This window comes from Pelodiscus sinensis, chromosome 4 (genome assembly GCF_052426305.1).
Source record: "Pelodiscus sinensis isolate ZL-2025 chromosome 4, ASM5242630v1, whole genome shotgun sequence".
Classification (NCBI taxonomy): Eukaryota; Metazoa; Chordata; order Testudines; family Trionychidae; genus Pelodiscus; species Pelodiscus sinensis.
This window is the reverse complement of record NC_143055.1, coordinates 93,302,443-93,327,140: the sequence shown is the minus strand read 5'-3', so window position 1 is coordinate 93,327,140 and position 24,698 is coordinate 93,302,443. Positions and strand designations below refer to the sequence as shown.

The following is a 24,698-nucleotide window of genomic DNA, read 5'->3' as shown; positions in this document are numbered from 1 at the left end:
TGACTTCACGAGAGATTCTACACAGGCAAAGCAGCCCATCAATGTCTCGACATTTTTTTAAAATAGTGAAATCAAACTTATTGAACTATTTCAGCATTTTATGAAGGAATATGTTCCATTTTAAAAAAGATTTAGTTTAAATGATTTAAAAGGTTTTATTTGGAAAAGACATGGGAAAAACAGCTTGATTTTAAAGGAGGTGCTATACTAGGCTGTTATTTAATAGTCATGCATGATATATCTGAGCGCACGCACTCGCAGTTAAAGAATTCTGATCCAGTTAGACATTACTCGACTCATGTCTGACTCCTATTTCCCATTTCATCTGGACATAATTACTTTTAGAATTGCATGGTTTTCTTATATAATGTTAAATAGGTGTTTTGCTTAAATCCAGAAATATTTTCATATGCTTTTATCTAGACAGTAAAAACTCCCACAGAAGACCCAGAGAATATTTAATGTGCTTTTTTATGTCCAAAACTAAAAAGATTCTGATATTGCCTGTTTCTGGTCTAATGAAAGGAAGCCTACTCCTAAAAACAGCTGTTGCCATGTGGATTAAATCTTTTAGTCCTGTGGCCTACAAAGCCTAAAATTTATAGTTCCTCAGAATTGTTAAATGTCCTTTGACCTGGAACTTTGTGATATAATGTTCTCTTGGGTCTTGCTTACATATATACTTGCTTACATATACTGTACTTACAAAATTCTCTACTGAATGTAACCTACTTAAAAGAAAGGGTAATACCAGCTGTGTTGATAAACTTTCCCCTTCCTGCTGCTCCTTAGTCCCATCAAATTCATGGATAGAACACAGCTGCCAATATAAAATCTAACCTATTAGTATGTGTGTTGGCTGCAGCTTAATATATTGCACTTCCCTGCCACCATCCGTTAAACAAAACAAAACAAAAAATAGAAACTCTGAAGTGAGTTTGAGTAACTGAAAGAATCCAACAAATAAGAATCTTATGGTGAAATTCACATCTAGTACAAGGCACTAAGTTCTGCTTGTGACCTCAAAACTGGATTTAGGCCTTAAATCATTTTTTTTCTAAACTCATTATAAACAGTGGATGATTTTAGTTGCTGGTAGCTATATTTTTATCCTCAAGAAAGGGAAAATATTTCACAGGTTAAAAAATGTATTCCACTTTTGAGCTACTTTTGAAATGTAGTTGAGTTTTCCTTTGTTGAAAAAACTATTTGGAATCTGGAGAAAACAAAAAATTAGAAACTGACAGACCAGCTTTACATAACTTACTTGAGGGATATGTTTATCGTACTTTCAATGCTGCCTGGTGGTATATCAGTTTCAGTGTTTACTAATAAGAGATGAACAATACAGGCAATGTGCTAGCTGTAGATGAATAGGTCTGGAGTTCTTTCACGTTCCTATCTGTAATCATGATTCAGGACTGAATTTCCACGTGTGAGTGGTTGGGCTGTGAACATGCAGAGAAGAAATTATAAGCTTTAAAAACAGAACATAAGAAACCCAGCATAGATAATTTTCAAACTGAAGTTTCCTTTATGTATAATAACCATTCTGTAGAATTTTGGAATTGTTCTAAACCCTTTAAAAGAAAATAACATTAGTTCTATAGAAAAAATTTGAAAGATTACTCTCTATGAAATACTATAGATTTTCACAGTGATCTCTGTACTATGTTAATTTTCTGAACATTAAAATCTACAGGACTTTTTCATAAGAGTTGAAAGACCTGAGAGTTAAAACCATTTTTGTTCATTGCTAATGCACATATGGATGGCTGAAACAATTTTCCCTCTTATGGCAAACTGAATGTTCATTATTGTTCATTTAAGTTTTTTTCGTATACTATTAAGATTTCCCTTTGCATGATTTTGTTTGTGAACTTGTGATGCTTGACCTTTAATTTAAATGCTGTATTTTGGTCAAATGACTCCAGTTTCTTTTTGTCTTGCCTGTCTATTTTATAGTAAGTGAATGTACATTTAATGAATGATATTTTTAAAAGCGAGAATAGAAATGATCAAATGGAATGAATCATGTATGTGTGGTCTACATCCAGGGCCTACTCTTGTCAGTCAACCCTCAGCCCATAGAGGGCTGTATGAAGGTTATCACAGAAGGGGCGGGAAGAAAAGGAGGCTACAGATAGCTATTATGACAGCTTTCAGGCTGCAGTAAATTTCTCTTCTCACTGAACCATGTGGAACAAACAGCCAGTAAATCTGTGTATTGATGGATCTCTTGATCACATATCCAGCCCGACTAGCCTTCCCAAGCATTGCTACACAGGGTGCTTCCATGGCTCTTGGCTCTACACCTTGCAGGTGTTTCATACCTCCCTCTCCCCTCCCCATATTACTTCCATTTTTCTATACACACACTATGCAGCAGCAGGACCTGGTTAGTCCCATTGCACATGAAGCCTTTTACACTGTACACTGAAAGAGCCAGGATTTGCACCTAAATTAAAATAAATTAGAATTACGTTATCTTCTTGTTAGTGATATGGGCGATGGCACGTGGGAATGAGATGACACTCATGTCATGTTTCAGATCAGATATACAGTGTCCTCATCAGTTATTTTTTTTCTTTCCATTCTGTTAGCTTGAATCAAGAGCCACTTAGCATCACCACTATCACAGATTTTCTGTTCATATGTATTACCAAACTAAATCCCAAGATCCACACTGGCTTCCATTATGTTTGTGCATGAGACTGACTTCGTACTTGCTCTTGAAAAGCCAGTACATTATTTTCCTGGGTAATACTTTGCTAGTGACCTTAGCTGTTCAGAGTTTATGCAATAAAACATACCCACTGAGTTAGATTTGAAAATCACTGGCACATTCCTAAGAGAAGCATACATGACAAGATTTAACAACGGCTTCTACTGTTATCCTAGTTTAAGAATGTATAAGAATTGTCCTCAAAACAAGCTATTAATTTTCTGGGTGCTGGGGATATCAGTTAACATATCAGTTAAACAAAAAGGGATCTATTTTTGCTTGTCACAGCAGTCTTAAAAGTTTGCATGATGAAAATTACTTCTCCCCATACATGAACTATAACGTATTAACATTTTTATTTATAAATTAAAATGGGCATTCTATAGACTATTGCTGGTGGTGACCCTCTTTCTGGAAAAAAAAACAAACCAATTTGTGATCCACATCTGGAAAGTACAGTAATGCAAGAGACATTTTCACAGATGCAACACATGATTTTCACTCCTTTACTGTTGCTCTCATATCCTCCTCTCTACAACCCCTTTTGTATCCTTACTTTTGTCTCATCTTTTCATTCTCTTTGGGTATGTCTACACAGCAATATTATTAATCTGCGTCTATACTTCAGGCAGTTATTTCTTACTCTGACTCCTGTAACCCTCATTGTACGAGGAGTAAGGGAAGTCGGAGGAAGAGTGCTTTATTTCAAAATAGGGAGCGTCTACACAGCACTTATATAAGCTATTTTGAAAATAAGCTATTTTGAAATAAGCTACGCAATTGACATAACTCAATTTGCGTAATTTATTTCGAGTTAAGCCCCACTGAGGAGCTTCTATATTCGTTCTGTGCTTGGTGTCTACCTACCTGTGAGCCCAGTGCCACTTCTCTTGTTCTCCCAATGCCTCCTTTAAAAGTACTGTTTCCATGAAGACTTTAAAAAATAAGTTAAGATTCCATTGCCATCTCAGACTCAGTCCTATACACAGTATATGGTGTGTCTGAACAAAACTATAAACTTGTTTGATCAGGAATCTTCTCTCCTTGTGTTCAGAGAAGGATACATAAAATAACCCCTGTAGCAATTATCATTCATCTTTATAACCTTGGGACGCGCACAAACTCATTGGTACCTTACACTTTTGGATAAAAAGATATTTTCTATAATACTCTAGCAGTAGACTGTAGTAGATTGTTTAACATATATAATAGTACATATGGGAATGTGTCTAAATCACTACCTTTATTTCACCCTTGATATTACTAATATTTTTAAGTAACATATATGACAATTAAAGGTTTTTACTCCTTTTCTAGGGGGCATACACATATTCTCATTTCTTAACTTGATTATTGTAGAAATCCTTGCACTTTTTAATCAGTTATTTATTACTATATCACAGTCTTTTACCAGCCACTACATATAGGTTTATTATTATTTTAATAACCCTTATGACACCAGTGGGAAATGTAGGCTAGTGAATGGACCACATGAGTGGCCCTCCATCTCAATGGACTACAAGATTGTCATAACCAAGATGGTGTCCCAGGATTTTCCTAAGTGCACTGGTGTACCTAGAATTTGGGAGTGTGCCAATTGAGCACTTTGACTGGATGCAGAGGAACTGCATGGCTCTCACAATCAATGTTGTGTGCAGTCAGTATGTGCGTAAAAAAATCTGTGTGGCCGGAAACTAGTGGAATCTGGCGATCCTGCATATGGTCAGTGGTAAACAAAGTGTCTTGTGGGCCAGAACCCTGAAGGGCTGCATGCAGCTTGCAATTGCCCACCACTGCCTTATGAGCACTAATGATAGACTAGGACACCCATAATGCTAGGTGCCATTCAAACACAGAACAAAAAGATGGTCTCTGCCAGAAGAGTTGACAATCTAAGCACGAGACATGAGATGACAGATATAAGAGACAGACTGACAAGGCAATGTTGGGAAACAATGAGACAGTATTGGTCAGCAGAAAAGGCAGTGACCTAATTATTGTCAAGTTTATTGTGGGCATTCTGGCAACGGAGAGTGTTGAGGAAGAGAATGCAGTAGCGTTGTGGATGTTGATGAGACGTTCCTCTCAAGCGTGAGGAGTAGCCTTGGTGAAAGCACAAAGAGCTTATTTAGTATTTAAGCAGGCAATGGAAGCTGGCATCTTGGTCATCTGTTGGCAAGTGTTGACCTCTTGACAAGGAATGGGGAGTGATAGAGTGCTGTGGAGTGTTTGGCTGTTGATGAAGGCTCTGCGAGTCTGGGCCTAGCTTACAGGTGTAATGATGATGGACCTTATCCTTTGTTCCTTTTGTTGACACGGCACTCGGCTCTAGGGCATTTCCTTCCCAGGAGGCTGTATAGCAGGAGGCCAACTCACTGGAAGAGCTGAAGTGAAGGAGGAGGGGAGAGTTGAGGAGCTACAGTAAAGCTGATAAGAGTGTGGGAGAGGGGGACAAGAAGAGAGCGTCAGAAAAAGAGGGGGAGGTTACAAAGTATTCCTGCCTTTTCCTGTTGTTGCTCCTGCAGAATCCTCTCATTCATGGGACTTTGCTTCCCCCACCTGAGCTTCTGAGTGTAATTTAGCAGCTGCTTCTTACAACTCACTCACCGTTTGAGAGCTCCATCTCTCTTGGACCCTCAGGTCCCCATTCCTCAGATATCTTGGGTAATTGCTAAACTGTGTATTAAAATGGTCTTATTTTAATAGCTTCTGTTTGCTTCTCTCCACGGGGTTGGTGGGGTGTGTGCATGAATTTTATGTATATAATTGACTGAAATTGCCCTTGATAAAGCTATCGATAAAATATCAGAACATGACACAGCAACTTTTATGTGAGCCTAAGCTGGAAATGTATTATCTACTGCAGGTACTTAGTGATGAGCCATATTGGGAGCCTGTCAGCTTGCTAAGTGGATCAGCAGTGCTCTGTTTCCAAGGTGTCATTTTCAGACATGCCCTGTTTGAGTTCAGAAGTTGATCCTGCTATTCATTGAAATAAGTGAATAAGGCATCAATCTTTCTTGACAGAACCCGGTGGCATATGTGCCCACCCAGTACCTCTTAAAATCTCACATTTCTATATACTTCCATACAATGGGGGCACATGGGTGTGCAGAAAGGTTAGGCACTGTCCTGCTCTAAGACCCCAGTCCTGAAAACACATAAATGTGGATAATTTTACACATGAGTAACCCTGTTAACTTCAATGGGACTATGCAGTTCTGCAATGGTTCAAAAATATGCAAAGTGTTTGCAGGATTTGGGATGCTGCCAAACAACTGGGAAAGGAAAAGTGAAAGGAAGGAGGTGTTCTTATATCACCTGTTGTACAACAAAATAAAGATAGCAAGTGTTCTTGTGTCACATGTTCTACTTCAGGTATGTTTCTGATTTTATACCCGGGGCTCGTAGCTCCTCCAATTGTTAAAGTTGCCCGACACTTCCTACTTTAAGACCGTGTGAATTGCTTACAACTTTGCCAGATGTCAGCCATTTAGGATGAAACTTTACATGCCAGATGTATGTCTCAGGCTGAATTTTTTGGAAATTTTCAGCCCCAAAATTCAGCTGCTTGCCCAGGCTTAAAAAAAATCCACTCACCTTTTCTTTCAGCACCTTATTGCACCCTATGCTTTGGAACGGGACTGGAAATCGGGCAAGAAGCAGCCTCTTTGCCATCCCTGTGAAAATATGCCCAAATCTGGCCTAGTAATAAGAATCACAGTTTGCATATGGTCAGTGGCAACCTCTTAGAGCTTAATAGCTAACATTTACTAGGATTCCATCCTCCTAGAACATGCTCCATCCCCTCACAGATCCTATATGTGACCAGACTGTATGTGTACTGTTTGCACAGAGAAACTGAGCATAACATAGCCCAAGCTACAGGGACAAATCCAGCTCTAGTCACTTTTTTAGGTCACAGTAGGGCTGGGCAGTGGATCTGAGAGCAAACAGCCTGTTTCTTCTGTGTGTGCTCAGAGGCCCCACCCCTGCTGGTCCCAGGCAGAACGGATGAGAAAGCTGAAAGAACAAGAAGTGGACTACTGGGGTGGCCATCGTATGTGGTGGTATTGGGATTAGAGAGAGAAGAGAAACTGGGACTGGGACCCCACTGGCTTGGGAGACAGAATTTATATGAGGTGCTGGGGGAGAAGAAGAGACCGGGACTGGCTAAGGGAGGAGCTGGAGACTAGGAACCAGAGTGAAGACCGATCTGACAGAGCTGTGATGCAGGGGTGAGAACTGGGTGGGACAGCTTAGTTAAACAAAGATACTGGGCTGAGTAGATGAACCAATGGAGGTGATTGACATTGAATGAGGAGCCCAGGGAGGAAGGCTAGACTGGGAGTCAGTGGAACAAGGAGAAGAGAGACAGATCAGAGAGCAAGTAAGGAAGGTGGGAACTGAGATTAGCTGGGATCAGGCATGGGGAAAAGGAACAGAAGAGTCTGTGCCAGCAAGGACACTCGCCCCTTCAAGATCCCTGAGTCTCACCATTCCTTTCTTACCAGCAAGTAATCTTTGAAACTCATTGGAAAAGTCTTCCATCCCTTTCTAGTGCTGGTCCACATAGAGAATGTCATGCTACTGCTACCAGTTACTCAACTAGGTCAAGTGGCAGGGGTGTATGTGGTGGGTGTGAAGGTTCCAACCTGCTAAAAAAAATATACAGGCGTCAACATGATGCTGCATGATGAAATTTGTGGTTTCTAAAATTAAAACCTGGGATATTGTACTGCATGCTAATATAGATAGATATATGAATGAAAGGGAAATACCTTAGGGAGGTGGGAAAGTGACTAATTTTTTTTTTGAAAGAAGCGACTTTGAAGCACAGCTTGAACAAGAACTGAGAGAAGAGAATAGTGTCAAGTGATTAGAGAAGACATTTCAGGCATAGGACACAGCACTGGAGAAGGCACTGAGATGGGTGAGGGAGAAGAAAACATCTTCTGAGATATACCATTTAACTGCTTCAATTTCAAATATATTCCATAATGCAGTATGCAAAGTAAAGGGCAAGACTGAAGGACTGATCCTTTCTCCCCAGTGTGTGTTCCCATGCAATTATTCTTTGTCATTTGAGGTCAATGTGGGGAACAAATATAACTTTTCCCAGTGTAGCACCTGACTTCTCTTTCAGTAGGAATTGTGCAGAATTTTTTTTTCTGATAACTGAGTGGATTTTAAACTAAATCCTGTTTGCTTTACACATGAGAAGTTCCATATTTATCATATGTGACTATTTCCATGAATAAGGGATTCCGTTTTGACACTTTCTTTCAACCAGAGCTCAAAATAATAACTAAAAGTATTTCACGGTTGAAGGATGGTCTTAAAATAGGACTAGCAAAGCTGATGCTTATTATTTGAGATGGCAGAACACAGTAGTCTGTAAGGACTGTTCTGGCAATTGACCTAGAAACAGGTTAAATGCTTGCCTGAGTTATTAAGCATCTGTCTAAGATTATCCTTTTGTATTATTGACATTTCTTAAAAAGGAAAATATATTCACTTGTTAAAATATGCATGGTAGGTCACTAAATTTGTGCAGAATATATCAGTCTGAGGTGGGGAGGTGGTAAAGTCAATGTAGCACATGGCTTAATAGTTTAAAGTCTAAAGTTAGGGTCCTAAATATCAGTAGCCTTAAATTTTAGGAAAATTAGCTCTGTAAAATGGAATAAATAGTAAGAATCAACAGGAGAATGGATTTCATGAGGGTCTAATAGGAAATATTTTTGGTATTTCAGATATTCCTATACAACAGTTGGGATCAATCTGACTGAAATGGCTTAGTAGTCCCCATACAAGTTTTTCATTACTTCCCAGTTCATGTGACTCTCATAATAATTAAAAAAAATTAACAGCGCCCTGTAGGTTTTGTGCCAGCAGTATAATTGTGTGCATGAAAGACTGGACTACTTAGTAAACTGAATTGGTTAATGAACCTTTGTAAAATATAAGGGAATATAAAATATATCGTGAATAGTTTACTGCTGTGGCCCAGGTCTTTAATCCACAAGGAAAAAAGAATTTTGGCTTAAGTTGCAGCTAAATTATACCCTTGGTGACATCTTTCATTTAAAGTGTAATAATCAATACTTCCCTGCTTCCTCAACAGAGGCTGTAATAATAGAGTGCTTCATGAATGCCTGGAGGAGGGGAAATGGCAAAAATCTTAAGATGTATCTATCTGCTCTTTAGCATAGAGAACAACATATAGGAATTAAGTTATCTGATATTTATACTTTTATGATATTTAGGGCCGTTTTCCCATTGTGTGGACTCATTGGGCATAATGGCAAAAATGTGCATGCAACCACTAGGTCCAACACTCAGGTTCGGCTACCTTTCCATCCCACTGAAGTTAGGGACAGGTGGGGATCCCTGAGCTCCTGATTTGTGTGGGAGCACCCTGTGGGCTGCCCTAACTTGTACTCATTAGAAGGATCCCTTATGTCCTATTGGAGTGATCTAGGACTGCCTGAGTGGAATGTTCCAGTTATATTCCGAGACGATCAAGAATAAGTACTATAGAGTTAGCTTACGACCGCTTTAAACTAGTCACTGACTCCCAGCTGCCTTGTTAAGTTTGTTCTCTATCCCCTTAATATCAACTGGGACCAAAAGAGGGGGGAAAGGAAGGTTTTACATCTACCTTCATGTAAAACCATCACATTTGCATGACTAAAACATTTGGTTTTGATCATAGATTGGATAATTACATAAATCCCAGATCTGTGACTATGAAGGCTGTTTGCAAATTCCTCAGCAGTGGACATGTGGTTATTTTTGTGAAAGTATCCCCTTTTCCATCCCAAAATGTTATGGGCTTTGACAGATCCTTAAATATCCACATTTCTCACTTTTTTTACTAATAGATTTTTTTTCCCCCAAAATCTATACAAATATTTAAAAAGTATTAGGCAAATCTTTAACAATGCATAAGCATTGTTCATCATAGAATCGTTGAGTTGAAATGGACTGGAAAATCTGCAATCTTCCTATTTTTAAATTACGAAGATAAATATTTCTGTCCATAGTTTGCTTGCAATTTCTACTAACAGATATAACCACTATTTTTATTAATAGTTTTCCAAACAGAGGAAGGCAGCAGCATTATTACATTAATTGTGCCATATGCCAGGGTAGCTAAACCACAGCTGGTGAGCTGCATATGGCACTCTTACATTAAAGTGCAGTTTGAGGCGCCTGCCATACACACACCAGTGGGTGTGGTCAGAAGGGTCCGCATGGGTGAACCCTGACTTCGGGTGGGTGGGCAAGAATGGAGAGTGAGGGAGAATGGGATGAGTGATGGAGGTGATAAGCCCCGACCCTGCTTCTTGGATAGAGCTCTGGGATGGAGATGGGTAAACCCTGGCTAGAGTGGAGCAAGGAAGGGTAAGTTCCTCTGCTCCACTCCTGCTCCCCGGCAGGAGCCCCTGCTAAGGGGTAGGCCTGGATGCAAAGTGAGTGGGCCACAGCCCACTCAGGCCCACCCATGACTCTGCCCTCGCCCCACGCACACTTCTCCACCCAGCAGATTGGGGAAAGGAGTGGGAGCTCAGGCCTTCTGCCCTGCCGAAGGCTGGTGGGGCTAGGGACTTTGCCCAGAGAGGACTTCTGCCTGCTGAGGCAGGAGAGGGCACAATGTAAAGGTTCCATCCTCCCCAACAGTTTGAATCATGTGCCCCCATGCCTACTCCCCTTCTTTTCCTCAGCAGCCCCTGCCTTCAGCTCCCAGGTGTAAGCGCCGTGTGAAGAGGGAATGGCACACAGCGGGGAGCTGCACTGAGGGGTTTCTGCTTTATCTCCATAGGGAGAGGTAGCAACAAAAGCAGCTGAAGCCTTGAGTCCCAGCAGGCGTGCTCAGGCTTTTGAGCTTCTTACGATTGTCATACGTGGCTCAGAGGGTCAGTAAGTTGTCCTGACCTGCCATATGCAGTCATGCATAGCAGTATCATTAGGGCCACAACAAAGTGAAGTCAGGTGCAACATAGATTAGAAACAGTCTTTGGTTTTATTTTCTCTTTTTTTCAAACCATCATATGTCAGCGAACAAAGCCAAATGGAATTGCCTATACAGCATGAGGCAGGGAATGGCAGCATGCTGTGACATGCAGCATTATTTCTCTTGAAAGTGAAAGGCAAGTGACATTGGTATCTGAACAAGGTCTGTCATTACCACTGTAGGTGGTAAAATCAGGGTGTGAGCAGCGTTTTCTGAAAGCGGTGTGCTTGTGTGGCTGCTCAGAAGACATTCAAATGCTGCCCACCTGATTAGCAGAGCGCCAACAGCTGCATTTTGTATTTCTATTGGTGGTGCACATATTTGCACATGCCTCGGTGCACCTACATTTATTCTGCAAATGGATGGAAAAGATTAGAGGAAACATTTCCTGTGAGGTATCTTTTGCTTCCCTCAGCAGCATGTCCTAGTTACAAAAGGCTTTAAAAAAAAAATCTCAAGATTTTACAAAATAATAAATGGGAGTATGTGGTGATATGTGCACACCCTGTCCCAAGAGGGGGATGTCACTGGGATGTGTAGACACCACTATTACCACTCTCCATCTGTCAGTGACCTTGAGTCAGTCCATCACCCCAGGGCAGCGCAGCCTGCTGATTAGAGTCTATGGAGCAGCCCCTTGCATGCAAGGCAGTGTGCTGTAATGGACAGTGCTGGACTGAGGGGTTGAGATGGCAGCTCCAGTAGGGGGGGCTTAGGCCTGCCTGACTCCACTGGGCCCCTACCCAAGACCCTGGCAGTGGAGGAGTGGTCCACCACTAGCTCAGCAGGAAATCCCACTGTAATATGGCAAGCTCACTGGGGTGGGGGATGCTACTCACACATCCTTCCCAGGTCACTTCATAGACGAGACCTCAGGAGTCATTGAGACCAATCCCAACTAAATCAACCCAGCCAGGGCTTTGTCAAGCCGGGACTTAAAAATCTCTAGGGATGGAGATTCCACCACCTCCCTAGGTAACCCATTCCAGTGCTTCACCACCCTCCTCGTGACATAGTTTTTCCTAATATCCAACCTAGACCTCCCCCGCTGTTACTTGAGACCATTGCTCCTCGTTCTGTCATCTGTCCTACCATCTCTGTCAGCAGAGCAATCCATGAAGCTTGGGGTCCTCTTGCTTTGTGGTGTAAGTCATTCCCTGGGGCATCACCAGCTCTGGAGGCTCATTCCAGTCTCCTGGCTCCCCAGCTCCCACTGTCTAGATCTGTATCTGGTCCACCACTAGAACTCCTGTCACCGGTCCTTCCTCTCCAGCATCCAGCCCAGACTGGACTGAGTTGCTCCCTTTTATACTAGCCCAGCACTTAGAGTATTCCCAGTATGGCTGGGGGCGGGACTGCCTCTGCCCACAGGGTATTAATCCCTTCTAGCCCAGTGTGGTATATGTACACCCCATCACAGGGTTATTTTTATTTGCCTTCTGTTTTCGAGCCTTTAGTATTCATATTTTCAAGCTGTTCTCTGCTACTACAAGGGCTAGAAACGTACTCTATTTTTAAACAAAAATTGAGATTCTCACCTGAGTCCCGAAGCTGGGGCTTTAAGAAAATATTATAAATATGACAAAACTAGCAATAAAATCATGTAAATTGGCAACATTGGGTCAGGAATTATATTGTAATATAAATTGGGTTATGTGTAACTTTTAACTGTGGTCACAGATAGGACATGAGAAATGGGAACACACAAATACTACTAAGCTGTTTGGAGCATGCAATAAGGCAAAAGTTATTTAATCGCTTAGTCTGCCAAACTCACTGTCAGTGCTATTATACACCTAAGCTATGTCTACACTGCGCATTCTTGAGCAAGAAGATATGCAAATGAGGCACGGCAATGAATATCGCCACGCCTCATTTGCACACCTAATAAGTTGTCATTTTTGCGCAAGGGGCTTTTGAGCAAAAAGGAGCAGTCTACACCGCTCCTTCTTGCGTAAAACCCCCTCTTGCACACGAGCCGTTCTGCCGCGCCTCATTTGGATATCTTCTTGCACAAGAATGTGTAATGTAGACGTAGCCCTAGGAAAGAAATGGCTCGGAAGTCCATGCTTTATTGGGCAAACCAAATGATACAAATATTTCTGGAGAAACTTAACACGTGGTCACAGGTATGAGTGGAACACTGACCATATTGGCAGAGAAAACATCAATGCAGAAACTCTGCTTGCAGCCAGAGATGCATTTGCTTTTTTTTGCATTACTCTCACCTCTCAAAGGGAGTTCAGCAGTTAGCCCATTAAGTGGAATGCTGTGTGTCTGGAAAAAAAACTGGACCAAAATCCTGGTTGGCCACAATCTTAATTTCTTCCTTGCCACCCTTCTTCTAACTGTACGGAAATGGCTTTAGGTTTTTAAACTTCTGCTTTGATCATAGATGAACTAATCCCCTAAAAAGGAAAAAAAAAAGGAAATATTAGTGATACTCAGAACTTATGTAGCACTTCACATCTTTGAAGCATCGTCCAAGTGTAAATTATGACCCTCTGCATAATTAGACTGGTTGGATTCTCTTTCCGTAACTGGGGGAACGTAAAATGACTGTACTTGGGTAATAACTTGTTTTTAAACAAAGAATAATTTTACACGGTGCATTTCACAATTCCTACTGTGATATTTTTTTCCAAAGGAAAATGAGCCTTTTATTACAAAATAGAAGTGAGCAGGGCTGAGTCCCTCCTCAAATATGGAGCCCCTTACATCCCAAACCATTCATTCAGGGGCCTCTCCCAGAGCCCTCACCTCCTCCTGCATACCAAACCCCTTCCTCAACCCTCAGCCCCTTTCTGTATTCTGAATCTCTCAGCCCCAGTATGGAGCCTGCATCCCCAACTGGAGCCCCCTCACTCCTGCACACCAACCTTCGGCCCCAGGTCTGAGACCCCAGACTGGTGCCCCTCACCCCCCGCCACATCAGTTTTGTTATGTGCACCAATGTGAAGGTGATACGTCACACATCGCCTCCATGTTAGTGCACATAGCAAAATTCATTCCACTCGGGTGGGAAAAATTAGAGGGAACACTGATCTTATGTGTAGGTCTCTGCACTTGTCTTTGTTGAACCTCATCAGATTGCTCTTGGCCCAGTTCTCCAATCTGTTTAGGTCACTCTGGATTCTATCCCTACATTCTAGCATATCTTCTTCTGCCCACAAGTAAGTGTCCTCTGCAAATGTGCTGAAGGTGCAATCCATCCCATCATCCAGATTATTAATGAAGATGTTGAACAAAACCAGCCCTAGGATCAACCTCTGGGACACTCTGCTTGATACCTGCTGGCAGCTAGACATAACTTTTCTTTAATAATTGCACTTTAGAATCTTGCACTTGTGAGGAGGATGTAAAGGGATTGTACTCGTTTACTTTAGGATGAATCAAACTGTGTGTGTTTGCTTTTGTGGTTTGATTGAGGTATCACGTCGTGACCTCATGCCAATCTCACATCCTATTTTAGACTTTTTGTTTTAAATTTCAGTCTAGTTCAGATTCTGTGGTTCAATCTTCAGTTCCAGAACTACCACAACTTTAAGTACAATGTAAGAAACATTTTCAAATCTGTTTAATTATTATGGTAATTACGAAACAGCAGCCTGCTTGCAAAAGATCCCTACTGTTGATTAGGATTGCCCACCCAAGTGACCTTTTGCCTCCTGAAGTCTCCCCCCTCTTTCCCAAATACCAGAGGTTTTCTTACCTGTCCTCAAAATAATATTTAGCTTGCTTCTGCAGCCTTTGGTGTGCAGATTTTTCCATTGGCTTCACCAGTGTTGAAATACACATACAGTAAAAGATGCAGAGTCCTACCAAAAAAGATGCTTTTCTTCCTAAACATGCTACATGAGGTGAGTAGCAATCAGGTGAAGGTTAATAGATCTGCATCTAAATTTAGTTGGGATCAAGGCGAATTAAGGTAGAAACCCTAAGACATATGGGTCAGCAGCTGCCTGAGTACACCTGAAAGACTGAGCAGGAGAGAGGAAGAGGGAAGGGTAGCTGATAGGTATTGGGATGAAGTGTCAGTAAAATAGCAAAAAGGCCATGGAGACTCGCAGTTCTATGGGAGTCTTTCCAGAAGTAGAAAAGTCTGGAAGAAGTTCTTGTTTTCAAGGCTCTTTTTGGCCTTAATTTACTCTTGAGTTGGATTTGTAGATTTTTAAGATTTCTTCCAACAGAGATTGAGTAGACCCAAGACACCAGCATCCAAATGCTGGGCAAGCTTGGATCTGGATTGTGTGCTTATCTCTGCATTTAAATATCTGTGGTAAACTGACATGACTTGAACATTAGTTCCTTTTCCTGTTTTCTTCCAGGTGAACAGGAGCCAGCAGTCAGCAGTGATTCTGATATATCATTGATTATGGCAATGGAGGTGGGACTATCTGATGTGGAGCTTTCCACTGATCAAGACTGCGAAGAGGTGAAATCCTGAAAAACAAGCAGAAAACCCCCACTAAACTAAAGGGTAGGCATGAGGGGCAGGGACATGCGCACATACACACTCACTCACTCACTCACACTCACAAAAGCAATAGCAACAGTTGTGTCTACCTGGATGCAGTTTCATCATCTACATGTGTCTGTTTTGTTCACGTGGAAAATGAAAGCTTATTGTTTTCCCACATGCTTAAAAGCAATCCTGTACCTCTTCAGTGGCTCATAAGTGTGCAACTGAAATGACAGCTTGAGTGTTTTCTACTCTTGTTCATTATTTTTAAAGAAGATTATGTTTATTTATGGTTGATTATCAATGGACACTTTTCTTTTCATTGACTGACCCCAGCTTTTCCAAGAGTTCAGTCTGGAATTCCCGTTCTCTGATCATTTCATGATCTGTCTCCAGGATTTCTTATTGCCTTGACATTTTTGCATGAAATATGCATGGCTTTATAAAGAAATAGTGTTTCAGCACTCTGTGTTAATATGAACCCTATTTTCTTTAAGATTTTGAAACCTTTAAAAGTGGGTCTTGGAGATTATATCTTCAAGAGGCCTTTGCCTATGTAAATTGAAGCCCTTGATTAACTGACATTTGGTGACTTGTTTAAAACTGCATTAAGTTGGCTTCCACTGACAGAGCTCAATTAAATTCACAGGGAGTACAATATGTAAAAGAAAAAAATAATGGCATTAAGATTCATCCTATTCTTGCTATATTTTCTCTCATTAACAGACTGCGTACATTAATGGCCTTCCTTGTTACTTCCCTGTTTACTAGCTGGAAAACAGGATCTAGTTTTAAATTGGGTACTTCCTTAAATTTAAAAAGAAAAATCAGCAGACCAGTAAGTGACTGAGCAGTTTCAAGAAAATGCTTGGTAATCCCCATGTAGGTATTTGTGGTTGATGGAAATATTTTTAGAAAAGGCCTGAACTGCAAAGACAACTAACATGTCAGTTTCCAGACTAAAAAGTTAAGCCGAGTACAGCTGGACAAATTATTTACCTTTATATCTTTAAGTGCAGTTTTTGCACATCATTGTTAGCAAACACAAAGAGTTAGGTGATTCCTCAGTTCGCTACCTTCTAGAGACTTCTGAATGTGGCAATACAATGATTGAGATAAGATATGGTAAATTTGAACCTGAAAAACATTGCAGGAGAAGAATTCACTGTTTTTTCTGTTTGACAGATTAAAAATTAAGGCATCATATGAATACCAAAATCTAAGTCTTGAACTATTACTAGCCTGTGTTCTATAACTTACAGATATGTTCTGCTTTGTTGCTACTTTATTCAGGGGGCAATTTTATGTTTCAATCAAAATATTCAAGTGCAAAGGATGACTTACAGCTTTGTGTTAGTGAACATTTTCTTTTGACAGAACATTTAAATTGCATTACCCTCTCTTGGACCGGTCAATATAAGCAATAGCACACAGAAAGGAAAACTATTTTCACCTAATTATAGTATAGCAGAATTTCAGAATGTCACCATGTTCTTTCAGGATTGCTATTTTAATCTTTTCAGGCATTTATATTTTAACGTTTAAAATGTACCCCCTGCGGAAACATGACACATGACATCTTGCAGTAGGAGAAATTTGCTTACAAATATTTTTTTTTAAAAAGCTAGTTCATTCTTTCTTAAATTACAGGATGGGGCAGGTCAGAAAAAAGAGGGTTTGCTGGACTCTTTTAGTCCGGTTATGACTCTCAGAATTCTTGTTGTAGATGAAATTTTGAGTATTCTTAGTCCATAAAAATGAATAAGAAGCGTTCAGCGAAATAGCCCAACTAATGAGGATTCAAAACTGTACATATACCATTAACTTTTTATAAATCATTTTTAAAATATATCTTTTTGTTTTACCATATGGACATAGTCAATTGGAAATATATTCAGTTTGAAAAGCAAGCTAAAGATATTGTCAGACTCTTTACCTGTTTTAGGTCACCATTGCCAATATTGGTGGTTTTATAAAATCAGTTATTTTTACTTTTTTTGTTGTCTGTTGCTCTGTCTGTGAAAGATCCACACTAACCTCAGGGGAATGTGACTGAAGTATATTCCTTGGCACAAAGCGCCACATAAGCCCCACATAAGCCTAAAAATAATGCTGAAATGGGATTTAAGTGGTGCAGGGGCTGTCTACCTAGGGATGAACTTCACTAAAATTGGCTTCATAGAGGAAATAAGAAGGAAACTGATTATACACAAAAGTGCTCTCAATACCCAAAGTAAACAAACTGATAAGACAAGAGGAGAAAAAGCACTAATCTCTCTGAGTTAGTCATCCTAGGTGTTACTTAAATCAAGAATTAGTTAAAAGGATGTTCCAGCAGAAACATGATTTTTAAGGTTAACTGTGACCTTTTAACATCAACATATTTGCAGACTATGAATAGAGAGAGCAATTAGAATCATTGTTGAAACTAGAGCATGGGTTGCAGTGGAGTTCACTCAATGCATTTATTTTATTACGCAACTTTTGATAAACTAATGTCAAAGGTGAGTGTTACCAGTTATCTGTAGCCATCTCATATTGGGATGATCCCAACAGCAAGGCAGGGAGGGTCACTACTTCAGTGCAAGATTAAAGAAAACTCATGCTGCAGCAGGATATTCACCTGTTAGTCAGTATTAAATCACTTCCCAGCAAATAGTGTTAGAGCAGTGTTTCTCAAACTGTGCTCCGCGGAGCCCCAGGGCTCCACGAGACATCTCCAGGGGCTCCGCGAGGTTGACAAACTGGAAACATCGATAGATACAACACATACAATCAGTGGACCGCTGGGGCTCTGCATACATTTTTATGCATGTAAAGGGCTCCAAAGCCCGAAAAGTTTGAGAACCGTTACGTTAGAGGCAACTGTGCTCAAGGACGTGCCATCTTTCAGGTCAGACATAAAACTGAGGCCTTGACACCTTCTGGTCATTTTCACAAGTGTTGTGGAATCCTGGCCAAATTGCAGTGTACGGGTGGGGGGGGGTCTTAGTTTTTAATTCCCAAATTCTACCTGCAGTTTCACTTAGCAAAAATACCATTCCATTTCTCTCCCAGGCTGCTTTGTTGTTGTGTGCACTGTTCTAAACTTGCCAGACCAGTTACACTTCACTAACGCACCAGTTCAGGCAGGCCCTTAAGCACATGCTTAAATCAGTCCCTATTTAGGAAAGCGTTTAAGCACATGATTAATTTTAGGAATATATTCAAATCCCTTTGATTTAGTTGGGACTTTAGGCATCTGTTTAAAGCGAAGCACATGTGAATGGAGATGCTTTCCTAAATCAGGATCTGATTGATAAAGTGTTCTTTGTATTTTAAATTTGTCAAGCACCTTGCAAAGCTTTGACTGAAAGATCATTGTTAAATTATTAAACCCACAAAATTAGAGAAGTTGGTGCTAAGCCTGAGACTGCATAACTTACCATACTGTGTAGAAGTAAGTATCTTGTAACACTTCTAGGCCCTAATCCTACAAATATTTATAGAGATAATTAACTTTACTCTTGGGAATAGCCCCACTGGCTTCAGTGAGGCTACTCGTCTGAATGTACATAAATATGTGCAGGATTGGGGAATGTAATGCAGGATTAACCCCTGCTTATACCTCCCTGTTCTTCCTACATACTATTATATTTAATATTGGGGTTCAATATTAAAGGCTTAGTCCAACATTGAATATTCATTGATTTCTGGGCCTCAGATGCTGACTGAGCAGCCTACCTCCTATCCAGAAAACAAATCGGCCTGCTCTAGGGAAGTGGAGCGTTCTTGGGAAATAATCCTTCTCCCTTGGATTGTAATGCTCTATCTACTGTCTATTTCTCTTCACCACCAGCATTATTACTGCAAAGCACATGGAAGTTACTAGCTACTCTTTGGGGTAGAGTAATCTTATTCAGTGTCACTGGCTGGGGAGACATCTCAGTACTGTAAAGGAATGTCTACAGTAGATATGCTGCAACTTCACTGCTGCAACTGTGCCATGCCACATAGACACTCACTACAGCAGTGGAAGGGGTTCTTCCATTGTAATAGTTAATCCACCACCCTGGGAGGCAATAGCTATTTTGATGAAAGAGTTCTTCCACCAAGGCCAGGTCTACACTAGACCTGGAAACTCAGTTTAGGGTATGCAACTCTAGCTACGTAGAATATATAACTGGAGTCAGTTTACCTTAAGCCAAGCTTGGCGGCATCCCCACAGCCAGAGGCTGATAAGAGCAAATGTCCATTAACTCGCCCTCTGAGTTTGATTTAGTGAGTCTTAACTAGACTTGCTAAATCGGACTCCAGAAGATCGATTATGGCAGTGGGGATCACCCATGGAGTGAAGACAAGCCCCAACCTAGTACTGTCTACACTGAGGCTTAGATTGGCGTAACTACATTTTTCACACTGCTAAGACAACCTAAATTTTAAATGTAGACCGGGACAAAGAAAAGAAAGTCCCTTTGTGGGAAGAGAATCCTCTTGCTTCTCCCCTCTTTTGCTGTTCTTTTAATCCATGTGAGTGTTTCTCTGATTTCCCATTCACAGTATTGGTGACTGGTGGGAAATCTTCATCTTCTCCCTGGGATGAATTTCACACTGAAGAACATCCTAAATACAACTCTTTAAAATGGCTTCCCATTACTAAGCTTGCTCAGTATTCTGCAGGTCCATTCTCAAAAGCCATTGAGCTGTTCAGAGACTGTGACTTCACCTCGAGAGAAGGGCTAGGCTTGGACTGCCATGTAATGCAGAGATTGTTATGGAAAGGGAGGTTTCTCCTTTGCAGCTGTCCAACTTAGGAAGCCTGACAACTTTTCAGGGACTAGCAGTTGATGATGTGAACTTGAGCGGACAGAACCCATACTGTGAATGTCTCATAGTTTTTGTGGGTTTAATTAAGCTACATTCCAAAAGACCAGCTGAGTGCATGAACCATGTAAAATGTACATGGACAAAACTCTACACTTGGAAAAAAATGCACTCACTGATTACCCAGTTTACAAATGCTTGTTTGTGATCACAGCTATGGGACTTGTCCCATGTGCCAGCTGTGCATCTATTCTTCCTGACTCACCTAGTCTGAAAAATTGGCATTAAATATTATGGGGTTTTATTCTGATTTATGGAAGTTTTAGAACATGGGGGAAGACTGGGGCTATCAGGTGAATTATTTGTAGTCAGAACAAATTGATATTCATCTCTCTGGCCTCTATAATATTTAATTAACATGGGTATGTACACAGAAAATTATACAATTTATAAGAATGAATTTTAACAAAAACAGAGGGAGAAAGGAATTTTACTCAGTTTTTACTCAGTTTTTTACTTCGAGATAGACAAAATAAAGTTAGTTTAATAGCTTTTAAAATGTTTAATAGTTTAATTGAAAACTGTTTAATTCATATGTGGGACAAGCCAGGAGGAGAGCTTGATTCCTATCAACAAGGTGCTAGCAGTATTAACAAGTGGACATAGGTCCTTTATAGGAAGTTTTCCACAGACTTCAGAGAGGTATGGATCTGGCCCACAGGAAGCAGTTGTAAAAGTTTGGTGTTTTAATAGGAACTTGTTACATGAATACTTAGTGCTACATTCTAATTTCTGCTGGAGATGAGCCTAAGTAACAGACTTTAAAGCTAGATCAGAATTTGAACCATCCCACAATTTGAGGGTGTCAAGAGCCAAGATTTGGTTTAGGGCCATCTCAAATTTCTGTTATATCCTTCCCTTCTTCTGAATCAAAACCATGTTGTCTAATTATGAATTCTTCAATTATTCAGACAGCTGAATTGCCCCAACAGGCATTTGCAGACTGCTTTACAAATGTATGTGCCCTTAATTAGCAAACATCAGCTACTGATTTTCCAGAATATGGATTTTATTTGCAGTTCCTGTTAAAGGTAGAAACCTTAGAGTGCAGTAATTTCTCTGTATAGATTTTCAGACATACAATCCTATGAATTTTCTCTAATTAATGTATGTTGCATTACTACTTCCAGGAAAATCTGTGATTAAAAGGCAATGATCAAGGCCCAGGTTTTTATATTTTACAGGATGCAAATTATGGTCGTGACAATTGGTCAGTGTTAATGCATGTAAAGCAAAGGCAAATACATTTAATCTCAGCAGTTGTGAATTGCCCAGTTTTTATTTATAGATGCTTTGTTCCTAACCAGTAACTGTCCCTATGAAAGTTTAGGGCTAAGCAAATAAGTCAAAGTGAGCTAAGAATATGGCCATGTGGTCTGGGCACATAAGGGTAGGCACTACCAAATGGTCACTTACAGATTTTTATTTCTCTTTGATTGGTATTGTTTCCTTCTCTTCACCCCCATAGGGATGTTTTTTGTAGGTACGTGTGAAAGAGGAGGTTTCAAGTCTGATAGAAATACATAAGGAATGCCATATCATCATGAGTATATACTATATCTAAGTTGATCTGACTTTACAAATCGATGATATAGTACAGATTTGCATCATCCCTTAACTGTATTTTGGCCCTTAAACCAGCCCACAGAGAATCACTCCAGGGTATGAGTGATCTTCCAGAGTCACCCAGTTGCTATATGGACTCTTAGCCCATCCTACTCTCTGTTTTCTGTGTTGCAGAGGGAAGGGGATGTGGCTAGGACACCAATCCTCTGTTGCATTTTTGGCCCTGGTGGACATTGCCAACATAACTCAGAGCAGTCAGTAGGTTGCTCTTACTCATCACAAGAGCACTGATCTTCTCAGAAGAGCAACAAAAATCACAAGTGAAAATGTGAGCTGTATGCCAACTTTGTATAGCACCTCTGATTTGTGCTTTATGAAGTTTACCCTCACCCCTGGGTCTGGCCTATAGTGCATATAGGGCCTAATTTACACTACTCTGGTAACAAAAGAGGCCTCAGTGTAAACAAGAAAAAATCTTCTTTATCTAGAATATAATGAAGTTTAGATTATTAGTAAAAGCTAGTGTCTTTGTTCTTTGAGGGTTTCAGGATACCTAACCACTTTCAATGGTAATGAGGCCAGCTGTCCAACAGCTGTATTGTTATTAAGGAAAACTGAGCATTGATTAATTTATTTAATAGAGCCAAAGAGTTTAAGCATATATTGATCAATTAGTATCAAAGAATGTAATTGGTTTGCTTAGAGTAATAATTTAAATAATATAGTGAAATATTTTGTATGAGATAGGAAGGACAGAGTGACAGTTACTTTAGTGAACTTTTTTTCTAATAGCACTTGATTCAACACAACCAGTGGGGTTTTTTATGTGAGCACGCTGTTGCCTGAACTAATTGATTCTTTTGCAGTTGAAAAAAGAACACCAGATGGACTTTTTAGTCTGGAGTTTGTTCATGTACCAGATGGTACTTATTGATTGATTGAAGTGGATCATTAGGGAGAAGAGTGCCCTCTGCAGCACAGTTTCTAATCTGCCAAATAGAGTTTTCAAATAATACTCATTACAACCCATACCAATTCTTCAGCAACTTGGAATTTTTGTCCCCAATAAAAACACTAGTTCCTCAGCAACTGAAAATAAGGTCTATATTTTAAAATACAATGAGATTTAACTGAAAAGACAGCGAAAGAACTTTTCACATGAGGGGGAAAAACGCTGAGTTTCTTAAATGTGGTCTTTGTGATTTGGTTGAGTGAATGCAGAAAAAAAGAAAGAAAGAAAAAACATTTTTTGGTTACCTGATTTTTAAAAGGGCATCAAAATCAACATACCACTTTGCTATGAATGTATAAGGTTATTGCAGTTGTGAAATATCAAAGTTGTTTTGTATGTGTACATATTCCATCCTTACTTCTTGTTTTATGTTAGTTACCTGAAATGGCTGTACCATTTTATAATTAGAAATGTAAAGAGGGGACAGGGTTTGGGAGGGATTGTTATTTTTTTAGCAAGATATTCCTTGTATTTAGTGAACATTGAAAATGATTTTGTACTTGTCAAATATACATTCCATCCATTTCCAGAAAATACGTATTTTTATTTAAAATAGTTTTTAAACAAAAACAAAAAATGTGGCATCCGGTTCATAAAGAGAGCAAAAATATTCTGGTTTCCGGTGATGGCTCCACCGTTTTACCTAATGATGTATCGTCCAGCAGATTGCAGACCAGTACCAGCAAATGCCAATAAAAAAATAAAAGGAAAAAATGAAATATTTAACTCCTTGGGTGTATTTTATTTTATGTTTCAGAGAAAGACCTGCATATCTTACTGAAATTAGTTCGTTAGAAACTAGTGTATTAGAATAGTGAAATATTAACAGAGTATAAATCTGCTTCACATACCTTTCTAAGGGCTGAAGTGGAGGCTGTTGTTCTTACATGCAAAATGTATGTTTTGTTTTGCTGAAGGCTTGTTATAATTAAGATGTATTTTACAGTGAGGCTCCTTAGCTGGCTTTACAAACTGTTTCTGCAGAGCTCTCAATGTGTATTGTTTTGACAATGAAAATTACTCTTCACCTCCACATTAAGATAATTTTCTGTCATCCAAACAACCTCTCTTTGATATGTGAAACATCTAACAAAAAACATGAAGAAATTACATGGTGGTATTTGCATAGACAGTTTTTAATTAAGCATTCTTTACTATCTGTGAATTGTCTGCCTAAACAATGCAGTAGTGGTTTGTGAAGCAAGACTCTTTTCTTAGCATTATTTTCTGTACAATATTGCAAACGTATTTCAATTGGTAGTTAAGTCTTTGCTCTTATTTTATTATGCATACACCTCCCCCTTCAATGCACTTTATATCTCTTGAAAAATATGGGAGTCAGAGAACTATCATCTTTAAAGGGAGTTGCCTGAAGTCAGTCAAGAGGCACAAACTTTTATTTTGCTTTAGTATATACTGTAAATGCTTAAGAGCATAAACAGTTGCTCAGCTGGGAAAAATGCAAAATTGTAAGGCTGATATTTGGAAACATTATTCAGTAGTATCACCTGGCTATTTTTGTGAGAGGGTTACAATGTAAATATGTGAGACTGTGTTATGTACTAGTAAAATATTGCAGCTATAAAAGTTTAAATATTGTGAATACTAAGAAATTTTATTGCAAGATTTTGTAATAAAAATTGATCTGATTACTGTGTCATTCATATTTCCAAACAGAACTGTAAAATCAGTTTTTGTTGATATATGAAATTTTTTAATGCTTTTTTGTTGAGTTCTTCAACTGAGTGTGAAGTTCACCGAAATCAGTAGCACAGCCTGCAACAAACCAGAAGTAAGTAAATAGCTCTACTGATGAAACTTGGCTGATATTTGGTGCTGCTGCTAATGCAGTCATTTGGATTCTTCTGATAAAAATATACAAATTGTGCACCAGATCATAGAATCATAGAATCATAGAATAATAGGACTGGAAGGGACCTCGAGAGGTCATCGAGTCCAGCCCCCCGCCCTCAAGGCAGGATCAAGCTCCGTCTACACCATCCCTGACAGATGTCTATCTAACCTGTTCTTAAATATCTCCAGAGAGGGA

General features: G+C 39.8%; 1 protein-coding gene across 1 annotated transcript in view; it reads left to right on the top strand.

The window, feature by feature from the left end:
- The window catches only part of RNF150 (ring finger protein 150), a 185,325-nt gene extending 161,028 nt beyond the window's left edge, over positions 1 to 24,297 (top strand). The window contains exon 7 of the mRNA XM_006121644.5: positions 15,074 to 24,297. Within this exon, the coding sequence (XP_006121706.2) occupies positions 15,074 to 15,192 (119 nt within the window). The 3' untranslated portion in view covers positions 15,193 to 24,297. The remainder of the gene's footprint in view (positions 1 to 15,073) is intronic.
- Positions 24,298 to 24,698: the final 401 nt, after the last annotated feature.